Source organism: Bufo bufo, chromosome 4 (genome assembly GCF_905171765.1).
Source record: "Bufo bufo chromosome 4, aBufBuf1.1, whole genome shotgun sequence".
Taxonomy (NCBI): Eukaryota; Metazoa; Chordata; class Amphibia; order Anura; family Bufonidae; genus Bufo; species Bufo bufo.
Window position 1 is genome coordinate 536035504 of NC_053392.1, and position 12718 is coordinate 536048221.

The following is a 12718-nucleotide window of genomic DNA, read 5'->3' on the forward strand; positions in this document are numbered from 1 at the left end:
AGAGATTTACCCCAGGTAATGCGACTTTCCACAGCGGTCACCGTCTACGGAAAAGGTACACTGGATGTGACAGAAATTTTTGGGGATGTGCAAACGTTACACAGGAGATGTAGTGCAGGTAATGTCACTGTCCGCAGCGGACACAGTCTACAGAAAAAGTACACTGGATGTCACAGATATTTTTGGTATGCGCACATGTTACACAGGAGATGTAGCGCAGATAATGTCGCTGTTTGCAGCGGCCTAACTATTGCTGATGTCAGCAGCAGCTAATATAAAATTACAGGGAATGTCACAGGTATTTTGGATGTGGAAATGTTACACAAGAGATTTACCCCAGGTAATGCCACTTTCCACAGCGGTCACCGTCTACGGAAAAAGTACACTGGATGTGACAGATATTTTTGGGATGCGCACACGTTACACAGGAGATGTAGCGCAGATAATGTCGCTGTCTGCAGCGGCCTAACTATTGCACACTATTTAGCGCAGGATGCGCTAAAAATAGATATTGCTGCCGCACACAACAGTCCTTAAAAGGACTTTTGGGTCTGTAAAGTTTTAGTAAAAAAGATATATTGCTGCTGCCACACACAACAATAGTCCTTAAAAGGACTTTTGGGTCTCTGACAAGTTTTTAAACTTACAAAAAAAAAATGTCACTCCCCACACTATCTTTCCCTTCTTCAGCACAGCTCTCCCTGACTAACACTAAGCCGAACTCGTGTCATCGGGTGCTATATAGCACCCGATGACGCGTTCCGGCCAGCCTATCACTGTAATGCCAGTAACCAACATGGCTACAACATTACAGTGAGGGCAGTACTTACCTGCACGTTTATTGGCTGCGTAGCGGCCAACAAACGTGTGGGGAGGAGACTTGAGCATTGCGCTCGAGAACATGCGGTATTTGGACGAATACCCCCATGTGTCGAGCATCGAGATGCTCGAGCCGAACTGGTGTTTGGCCAAGCATGCTCGATCAACACTAATCTGGAGCCAATCCACCACGCTCGTGTGAAAGGGGCCTAAGACTGACATGTTAAATGTTGGTCTTAATAAATATCCCCGAAAGAGAGGAATTTAATCAGTTTATCAATGTTCAACTCCAGTTTCCTGGCATGGAAAAGTCTAAAATTATGGTCCTGGCACTCTTGCCTCTTTTATAAAAAGTGGGAGAGGGACCTCCAGGGCTGGACATGTTAAACAATATGTGAACCAGAAAATTTACTCTCAATTCACTTTTTTGGCTCATGACCTTCGAAGAATGTGACCACATTAAGAAGAGTGCCTGCTAATAATTTTGGTATATCGTATGCCAGCAAGTTTTCTCTTTAAGACCGACATTAGAAATGGCCCATAATTCATAAAAAAAGATGCTGAATTTTTCATTGTACAATAATTAGACGTTATTTACATAAAACCGATAAAGTTTTAATTGTGATTCTTATTAGCACTAGTGATAAATCCCTCATTGTAACAGAACAGTGCAGCCTTCGGTCACTTTTTAGTATTGAATATCTTATGTGTAGATATTATTATTAATATTGTCTATATTTCACTAATATCCCATAATATACTTACTTCACAAAGTCATTTTTAGATATCTATTTTTATATTTGCACTAGGACTATGAATCATGTGTATGTCACGAGTAGGAAAGCTTTGCACCATGTCACTTTATTGACTTAGTACTCACTAATATGTCACTATTTTTATATCCTATATAATTGGCGCTGTATCTATGTAAGCGCATGAGTATGTCCCATATCATTATGATATAGTAAAATAGCGTTAATAATAGATCGGGTCAGATTCCACTTTTTTATTGTGGTTCTGACCTTTTTTTCACTCCTCCTCTCCCTTCCTTCATCTTTTTTCTTATATATATTCCTTTTACAGTTGCAAGAAAAAGTATGTGAACCCTTTGGAATGATATGGATTTCTGCCCAAATTGGTCATAAAATGTGATCTGATCTTCATCTAAGTCACAACAATAGACAATCACAGTCTGCTTAACCACCTTAGCCCCTATGGCTTAAACACCCTGAAAGACCAGGCCACTTTTTACACTTCTGCACTACACTACTTTCACCATTTATTGCTCGGTCATGCAACTTACCACCCAAATGAATTTTACCTCCTTTTCTTCTCACTAATAGAGCTTTCATTTGGTGGTATTTCATTGCTGCTGACATTTTTACTTTTTTTGTTATTAATCGAAATTTAACGATTTTTTTGCAAAAAAATGACATTTTTCACTTTCAGTTGTAAAATTTTGCAAAAAAAACGAGATCCATATATAAATTTTGCTCTAAATTTATTGTTCTACATGTCTTTGATAAAAAAAAAATGTTTGGGTAAAAAAAAAATGGTTTGGGTAAAAGTTATAGCGTTTACAAACTATGGTACAAAAATGTAAATTTCCGCTTTTTGAAGCAGCTCTGACTTTCTGAGCACCTGTCATGTTTCCTGAGGTTCTACAATGGCCAGACAGTACAAACACCCCACAAATGACCCCATTTCGGAAAGTAGACACCCTAAGGTATTCGCTGATGGGCATAGTGAGTTCATAGAACTTTTTATTTTTTGTCACAAGTTAGCGGAAAATGATGATTTTATTTTTATTTTATTTTTTTCTTGCAAAGTCTCATATTCCACTAACTTGTGACAAAAAATAAAAGCTTCCATGAACTCACTATGCCCATCAGCGAATACCTTGGGATGTCTTCTTTCCAAAATGGGGTCACTTGTGGGGTAGTTATACTGCCCTGGCATTCTAGGGGCGCAAATGTGTGGTAAGGAGTTTGAAATCAAATTCTGTAAAAAATGGCTGGTGAAATCCGAAAGGTGCTTTTTGGAATGTGGGCCCCTTTGCCCACCTAGGCTTCAAAAAAGTGTCACACATGTGGTATCTCCGTATTCAGGATATTTCTCTCACCCAGCATGGGTATATGTAAAATGACACCCCAAAACACATTCCCCAACTTCTCCTGAGTACGGCGATACCAGATGTGTGACACTTTTTTGCAGCCTAGATGCGCAAAGGTGCCCAAATTCCTTTTAGGAGGGCATTTTTAGACATTTGGATACCAGACTTCTTCTCACGCTTTGGGTCTCCTAGAATGCCAGGGCAGTATAAATACCCCACATGTGACCCCATTTTGGAAAGAAGACACCCCAAGGTATTCAATGAAGGGCATGGCGAGTTCATAGAAATATTTTTTTTTTTTGGCACAAGTTAGCGGAAATTGATATTTTTTATTTTTTTCTCACAAAGTCTCCCTTTCCGCTAACTTGGGACAAAAATTTCAATCTTTCATGGACTCAATATGCCCCTCACGGAATACCTGGGGGTGTCTTCTTTCCGAAATGGGGTCACATGTGGGGTATTTATACTGCCCTGGCATTCTAGGGGCCCTAAAGCGTGAGAAGAAGTCTGGAATATAAATGTCTAAAAATTTTACGCATTTGGATTCCGTGAGGGGTATGGGGAGTTCATGTGAGATTTTATTTTTTGACACAAGTTAGTGGAATATGAGACTTTGTAAGGAAAAAAAAAAATAATTCCACTAACTTGGGCCAAAAAAATGTCTGAATGGAGCCTTACAGAGGGGTGATCAATGACAGGGGGGTGATCAATGACAGGGGGGGTGATCAATGACAGGGGGGTGATCAGAGAGTCTATATGGGGTGATCACCCCCCTGTCATTGATCACCCCCCTGTAAGGCTCCATTCAGATGTCCGTATGTGTTTTGCGGATCCGATCCATGTATCCGTGGATCCGTAAAAATCATACGGACATCTGAATGCAGCCTGACAGGGGAAGGGGGGTGATCAATGACAGGGGGGGGTGATCAATGACAGGGGGGTGATCAGGGAGTCTATATTGGGTGATCACCCCCCCTGGAAGGCTCCAGAGAGACGCCTGTATGTGTTTTGCGGATCCGATCCATCTATCAGTGGATCCGTAAAAATCATGCGGACGTCTGAATAGAGCTTTACAGGGGGTTGATCAATGACAGGGGTGTAATCAATGACAGGGGGGTGATCAGGGAGTCTATATGGGGTGATCACCACAGTCATTGATCACGCCCCTGTAAGGCTCCATTCAGACGTCCGTATGCGTTTTGCGGATCCGATCCATCTATCAGTGGATCCGTAAAAATCATGCGGACATCTGAATGGAGCTTTACAGGGGGTTGATCAATGACAGGGGGGTAATCAATGACAGGGGGGTGATCAGGGAGTCTATATGGGGTGATCACCACAGTCATTGATCACACCCCTGTAAGGCTCCATTCAGACGTCCGTATGCGTTTTGCGGATCCGATCCATCTATCAGTGGATCCGTAAAAATCATGCGGACATCTGAATGGAGCTTTACAGGGGGTTGATCAATGACAGGGGGTTAATCAATGACAGGGGAGTGATCAGGGAGTCTATATGGGGTGATCACCACAGTCATTGATCACGCCCCTGTAAGGCTTCATTCAGACGTCCGTATGCGTTTTGCGGATCCGATCCATCTATCAGTGGATCCGTAAAAATCATGCGGACATCTGAATGGAGCTTTACAGGGGGTTGATCAATGACAGGGGTGTAATCAATGACAGGGGGGTGATCAGGGAGTCTATATGGGGTGATCACCACAGTCATTGATCACGCCCCTGTAAGGCTCCATTCAGACGTCCGTATGCGTTTTGCGGATCCGATCTATCTATCAGTGGATCCGTAAAAATCATGCGGACGTCTAAATGGAGCTTTACAGGGGGGTGATCAATGACAGGGGGGTGATCAGGGAGTCTATATGGGGTGATCAGGGGTGATCAAGGGTGAATAAGGGGTTAATAAGTGAAAGGGGGGGGGGTGTAGTGTAGTGGTGCTTGGTGCAACATATTACTAAGCTACCTGTGTCCTCTGGTGGTCGATCCAAACAAAGGGGACCACCAGAGGACCAGGTAGCAAGTATATTAGACGCTGTTATCAATACAGCCTCTAATATACCTGTTAGGGGTTAAAAAAAACACATCTCCAGCCTGCCAGCGAATGATCGCCGCTGGCAGGCTGGAGATCCACTCGCTTACCTTCCGTTCCTGTGAGCGCGCGCGCCTGTGTGCGCGCGTTCACAGGAAATCTCGCGTTGATTTACTTCTCTGCTTTGGGTCGTTGTCCTGTTGCAACACCCATTTTCTGTAGATCTTCAGCTGGTGGACAGATGGCCTTAAGTTCTCCTGCAAAATGTCTTTATAAACTTGGGAATTAATTTTTCCTTTGATGATAGCAATCCATCCAGGTCCTGACGCAGCGACCCAGAGACTTTTTTAAGTCTGACACTCTAGGATTCTTCTTCACCTCATTGAGCAGTCTGCGCTGTGCTCTTGCAGTCATCTTTACAGGATGGCCACTCCTAGGGAGAGTAGCAGCAGTGCTGAACTTTCTCCATTTATAGGCAATTTGTCTTACCGTGGACTGATGAACAGCAAGGCTTTTGGAGATACTTTTATAACCCTTTCCAGATTTATGCAAGTCAACAATTGTAGGTCTTCTGAGAGCTCTTTTGTGCGAGGCATCATTCACATCAGGCAATGCTTCTTGTGAAAAGCAAACCCAGAACTGATGTGTGTTTTTTTTTTTTTTTAGGGCAGGGCAGCTGTAACCAACACCTCCAATCTCATCTCATTGATTAGACTCCAGTTGGCTGACACTTCACTCCAATTAGTTCTTGGAGATGTCATTAGACTAGGGGTTCACATACTTTTTCCACATGCACTGTGAATATTTACATGGTGTGTTCAATAAAAACATGGTAACATTTAATTGTTATGACTTAGATGAAGATCAGATCACATTTTATGACCAATTTGTGCAGAAATCCATATCATTCCAAAGGGTTCACATACTTTTTCTTGCAACTGTAGCTATATTTCATTTTATACTTATTGTTTTTCTTTTGGTGTTAGGGTATGGACGCCTAGTTCATTGTTTACATGGTTGCTTGGTTACCCTGTCAGCTGTTGCGGCACATGGCCGTGGTGCTCTGTGTGCCGGATCACATGGAGGCACTGCTACGTTTCCTTGGGAGGCGGGCTGGAATGCATGGCGTGCGTTCCACCCCTCCTCCTGACGAGAATGGCGTCTCCATGTACTGACCGAAGCGCGCATCATCAGGTGGGGATGCGCTCGATAGGATACAGCAGCTGGTTTATGTTAGTTTATTATTTATACTTGCCGCACTTTTTGGATATAAGTTTGGGCTGAGGGCTACATCTCATTACCTCCTGACGAAGCTGAGGCGAAGCACGCGTCAAGGTTTTCTGGCTGACCTGTGCCGCTTTTCCTACCCCCAATCATGTCTTGTGGTATGTACTGCCTATATTGATTAGGCTTTTTGTGACATATTTAATCATATTATTTGTGGCCTCCATCTGGCTGTGGGGGGGATTTACTCTTCTATTTTTCAGTTTTTTTCTGTTTTCACTTGTTTTTGTTGTTTTCCTGGTGTCTCATCCTTTGTTCTCTTTCTTTCATTCTCCCCACCCCATATTATATATAATTTTTTGCTGCCCTGGCTGTACCATTGCTTTGGGTTAGCATCACGTATTAGTGTTATTATACACTCCCTAGCACTCTGCAGGGGGATATACCTATATTGTGGGACATACCCATGCGGTATAAGAGGCTGGCCACTATGTGTTATTTATGCTTTATAGTGCACATATTTATATCTTGATTATGCTGGACATGTGTAACATCTGTTTGTAGTAGCAGCATAGGTTAGATGATTCTGGCACCTTTATACTTCTGTTGTTTCCTCTTCATTCTTATTTTTAATACTGTGATATGCTATGTATATGGACTTTTTATGCAATAAAATTGATTTATATTTTTGGACTATTTTGGGCATGCGTCGTTGTTTGTGATTGAACAACATTGTAGGTATATTTTTTGGTTATTGTATTTATGCCCTGATTTAATGTAGGTATATTGAGGCCTATTTTGGTTCGGTACATGTGAGGGTTGCATTATTTATACAACAGGTCAGTCCAACATAAACATGCCTCAGGCTTGAGATTAGAGATGCATACATTGTTTAGCCATGTTTGCCTGTGCACAGCTGTCAGGCACACTCTGCGCCTTGTATTATTTCCTCCTCCAGTATTTGCAGAGTATTCCGTGTTTGTCCTTGCTCAGTGCTTCCCATTGTGTCTACTTAGGCCACTATGAAAGTCATGAACAATTCCAAGCAAGGGCAATATCTGAATCTTCTTATTTGGGTGGGTTTCCTCTGGATGTTCTGGTTTCTTCCCATATTTCCCTACTGAAATGGGGTCTATGGAACTTGCTACACGGTGTGTCTCAGAGAAGTGAAAGTATATTACATATATAGAGTATATATGTGTGTGTGTGTGTGTTTTTGGAAAGAAATGTACCCAAGGGAGAGGTCCATAGCTATCTATGGTTGAAGGGTGAAGGTATTCTCTCTCATGGTCTTCTTACTGCTGATGACTGCATGGAATTGAACACCTGGCCAACCGCTCCTCCACGAAAACAGGTCCACTGCCCCATAAAACAAAGATGTGGACACTGATTTTCCTTTTGATGGGTAGGGTCAACCACTGTGTTTATTAATAAAATGTCTTGCACATAACCAAAGTGGTACGTTAAGGGCATACAGTAGAACAGTAAGCCCCCATAGGGCTTGTTGTGTTTTTTTTTTGTGAAGTATGGCCTTTTTGTTGCCTTTTAGGTTGTTATTTTAACTCCTGCAATCAGTCCTTCCATATGTTAACATAAAGCAGTTTTACATTTCCTTCTTGGGAAACCAATCATGATATATAATTGTGAATTAATGTATTACTCATTTTTTGTGCTGCAGATATAATGTGGGATGGCTCGATTCCATACAGTGTACAATGACGTAATGGAGTTCTCCACTTCTTTTATACTGATGGCCTGTTCTCAGGATAGGTCACTAATAACTGATCTGGGGGGATCCGAACCCCGCACCCCTGCCAATCAGCTGTGTCAGAACTACACAGCTCCATCCTCTGTTTAGTGGACAGATCTGGTTACTGCAGCCATTCACATCAGTTGGAGCAATGCTGCAGTATCTAGCTCCATCCTCTTCACAATGGATGAAGTTGTGTTCTTCTGGCTCCAGAGCTGCTGTAGGACAGCCATCAATATAAATGGAGTGAACAACTCCTTTAAGACAAAAAAATACACGGGTCTTGATTTTAATATGTGTAATAATTTTGGAAAAATGTATTGAAAAAATTAACATTAACTATAGATATCAATGCGACTCTTTGAGACCACTTGCATATGGCTGTACTAGTTATATGGAGAAATCTGTTTGATTGAATCCATATTACTTAGGTATTTTCTTGCAGAAGATGTGGGGACTCCATACAGGAACTGTGTCATACATTAAATGTATTAAAATCCATTTGCACATTTAAAATGATAATCTTTGCGCAACCAGAGAATGCAGAAATTGGTGGCTGAAGAAATACAGGCAGATATACCAAATGGAGCTGTTTTTATCCTTATATCCGGTAGTTAATTTGATTCTGTTGGTTTAGAAATAGGAGAAGAGGTGAATTGCACAAATGGATTTTAATGCACTAAATGGTTTGTGGATTACTCGTCACTCTTAAAGGGAACCTGTGACATGGAACATGGTGTGTGGGCTGCAGGCGGTATGTTATAGAGCAGGAGGAGCTGAGCAGATTGATGTATAGCTTTATAGAAAAAGATTCAGTAAAACTTGTAATTTACTCATTTATATCTATCTATGCTTATTCTGGTCTTTGAAGTCAAGGGGCAGGGCCTATTAGTGCTTGACAGCTATCTGTGTATACACAGTCATAGAGAGAAGGCTGTCAATCACTGATAGGACCGCCTCCTGGACTTCAAAGCCCAGAATGAGCAGGAATTTAAATGAATGAAATAAAAGTTTTACTGAATCTTTTCCCATAAAACTGTACATCAATCTGCTCAGCTTTTCCTGCTCTATAACAACATGTAGCTTAAATTGCATTTTCATGGTGAAAGGTTCTCTTTAAATATTCAGTTTAAAAAATGTACATGTCTAACCGCTAAATCTATCATCATGTTAATAATGAAAGAGGTTAGTAAATTATAATGTTTCATGTATTAATCAATTTTAATGTTTTACATTAAAGGTCTAAGGCTGTCCCCCGCTGCAAGTTGCCCAATCCCAAAGCACACACCAGTTCACAATGGCAGAAGACGCTGATATGCGCAATGAGCTCGAAGAGATGCAGAGGCGTGCCGACCAGCTGGCTGATGAGGTGAGTGTATCAGGGTATAAATGGGGAATTATATACACTTCATTGTTATTCTACTGATGGGGCCACCGCCATTTATGCCGATGAAGAAATCTTGTACATAGCAGAAAATTCTTAGGTCGGTGCTGTTCACAAACAGGGATACGCTCAAGTTGATCAATATTAGTGTTGATCACGAATATTCGAATCGCGAATATAGGTACTTCGAAAATTTGCTAATATTTAGAATATAGTGATATATATTCGTAATTTCGAATATTCGAGATTTTTTTATTGCGAATTTTTGTAATGCGACTTTTCGTAATGCCAATTTTTATCGCAAATTTTTCAATTGCCGAGTAAAAACATGATTCCTCCCTGCTTCATGCTTGTGGGCCAATGACTTTAAATGGAAAAAATTATGAATATTCTAAAAAACAAATATATAGCACTATATCGAATATATTTGTTTTTTCAAATATTCGTAATATTCCAAAACAAGAATATATAGCGAATATTCAAAAAAAAAAGCAATATAGAGCAATTTAGCTAATATAGTGCTATAATCTTCTTTGTCTAATAGTTGTAATTTTTTTCTCATCTGAAGTCCAGATTGGAAAAAATTTCAACTATTGAAAAAAAAGATTATAGCACTATATTAGCTAAATTGCTCTATATTCGTTTTTTTTTTTCCGAAAATTCGCTATATTGCTATATTCTTGATTTAGAATATTACGAATATTCAAAAAAACGAATATATTCGATATAGTGCTATGACTCTGGCCCACAAGCAAAAAGCAGGGAGGAATCATGTTTTTGCTCGGCAATTGAAAAATTTGCAATAAAAATTTGCATTACGAAAATTCGCATATTACACGATCATTATCTTGTCGATTTTTTTCATGTTATTTTTTATATTTTTCATTCTGAGATTATTCATTTATTGAAGGGGTATTCCAGATTTTAGATTTTGATGACCTGTCTTCTGGATAGTGAAGGAATTAGCTCTGCAAGGTAGGCAAAAGTCATCAAATGCAGTGACCCAGAAGTCCATATCATACAGGGCTTTGCCTGTCCTTTATTTTTATTGCTGAAATGACATTCAGGCCCAATTTACCAATCAACCACTGCCCATCTGAGCGCTAACTAAACATGCAAGTCTCCAGGAAATGTAGCTTACTACCAACCACTCAAACAAAATTACTTTAATGTGTTTTACCACACGAGGAGTAAATGTCCACTTGGAGGCTGGAAACCTCAGTAACAGTATCCCCAGATAGGTTCTGCCTCCTCAGAGGCTCTGTCTCTCTTGTGCCTTAGTAGCCCAGTAATGAGCCTGAACTGTGTTACAAAGAAAGCTTGTACTGGCCAGGAAGGGAATGATAGGCCCCACTACCAACCTACCTATCATTCCTTAAAAATCCCAGCCTGAAAACAGGACTTAAACAAAAGCACTTAGCAAACTACTCTTTGCTAAGCTCAGCTTTCCTGGATTCCTTATATCTCATCCTGCTTTTCCTGGAAGAGAGATATACTTCCTGGAGCTTAATGCACATATGAGAGGAATCCTGGGGAAATATAACAATCCCCAATCACTTTTCCTATTACTGTCTTACAATAGGTCATCAGTATCAGTTGAGGCTCAATATCCGCCACACCCACCGATCAGCTGTTTTCAAGTCCCAGCACAGCCACTGCACAGTGGAGGGAGCCTTCTGCTCCCTTCTATGTCCACTGTTTCGTTTCTGGTGGCTGCCAAAAACAGATAGTCAGCAGGGGTGCCGGGTGTCAGCCCCTCATCATTCTGCATATTTCTGATCAATCCGGAAGATAGTTCATCCATATCTAAAAGCTGGAATGCCGCTTTAATGTCTTTATAGGCAACAAACATCCAAACTCCCACTTAGGCATCAAGTTAACATATAACAAGCTGGCTACATGCAACCACCACTAGAGGAAGCTTAGGACCCTACTGCATACTGGTTCATTATTGCATTCTATTAAAGCCCTTAAGCTCCCTCTACTGGTGGCAGCAGGTAGCTAGAATTTTATCTTAACTATAGTTCTTTGTAGGTGATTTAGAGCTCTATGTCAGAAAATGGAGCTCTGCGTAACACAGAATTATGGATCCATTTAGATTACAAGTACAAAATGAGATTCAAGACTAGGCAGTAGCAGCAAGTTTAAAGAATAATCATTTAAATTTGTTTCTGCACAAATCAATAGTACAAGTGGTGATAAGAAGCTTTGTAATACATTGTATTATAGAAAAATGCCTCTTTCTCCACTTATTAGACCCCTCTTCACCTCCCCATACCTCTTCCACTGATAAATTATTTCCAATTCAGTGCTAAAATTCATTTTCAGAAAGGCAGAGATGCAGATGGATTATCAGCTTCACTGATAGACCAGGTTACAGTATATGTAGAGGGGAGGAAGGAGAAGGAGGCAGCAGCTAAAGTGGTAGAGAAGCCAAGACACTCATTGACATTGTTACTCACTCTAGTAAATTTTCTGTCTCACCCCAGATCTATATTCATGGCTACACTGCCTACTACTGCTGTATAATGTCCTCCATTCTGCTTCTTCTTCTGCATGTGTGCTACAGAGAACTAAGGGAGCAAGATCTCCTCCTCTCCATGTATGCTGTGTATGAGAGACATAATAGTAGCTAGTGTCTGCCTGCTAGGTCAGGAACAACTGACAATTAGAGGTGAAGACTACAGAATGGGAAATAAACATGCACCCTTTAAATTCCCTGGGGCTGCTCTTCTAGAATTCTGTGCATGCCTTAGGCTACAGCTCGACAATGATGTTACTTACAACAATATTGCGCTGCGATTTACATCAGTGGCGAAATGATACAGTCACAGCATGGAAAATTAATGCAGAACCTTGACCTTATGCAGAGGATTTGCTACAACATGGAAAATATACTGTATACAGAACCAAGTCCCAAAAAGGACCATATTTACAGTAATCACTTCCCAAAAACATTTGAAGGGTCCACTGCCCCATTAATCATTATTCTCCAAAACAGGGACAGCTATCAGAATAAGATAAAAGGAAAATATCTGGAAAAGTGTGAACTGTCACCCATGTTCTTATATCTCATGTGTTGCACTACCAAAAGCGTGTTTGAAACTGTGGCCCAAGACAAAGGAATAAAAGAGGCGCAGCACTAGAGTGCTCCAACCATTTTGCACAAATGAAGCTTTCTTAGAAAAAAACATTTATGCCCACAATTTGTGCTACTTAATACTTCTGGGGGACCTTAGCAGATTACAAGCACAAGCCTGAAGAAAAAAATAAACACGTGTTTTTAGATTTTTTTTCTTTGATGTTCCAAATGTTTAAACTATCTGCTCCATTGTGGGGGAAGTTAGGCATATGGCTTCTCTCCGGCTACTGAAGGACTGTT

General features: G+C 40.7%; 1 protein-coding gene across 1 annotated transcript in view; it reads left to right on the top strand.

Annotated features, from left to right (window-relative positions):
• Positions 1-12718, top strand: part of SNAP25 (synaptosome associated protein 25) — a 153200-nt gene that overhangs the window by 58676 nt on the left and 81806 nt on the right. Inside the window, exon 2 of the mRNA XM_040429889.1 lies at positions 9193-9321. Coding sequence (XP_040285823.1) covers positions 9250-9321 — 72 coding nt within the window. The 5' untranslated portion in view covers positions 9193-9249. The remainder of the gene's footprint in view (positions 1-9192; positions 9322-12718) is intronic.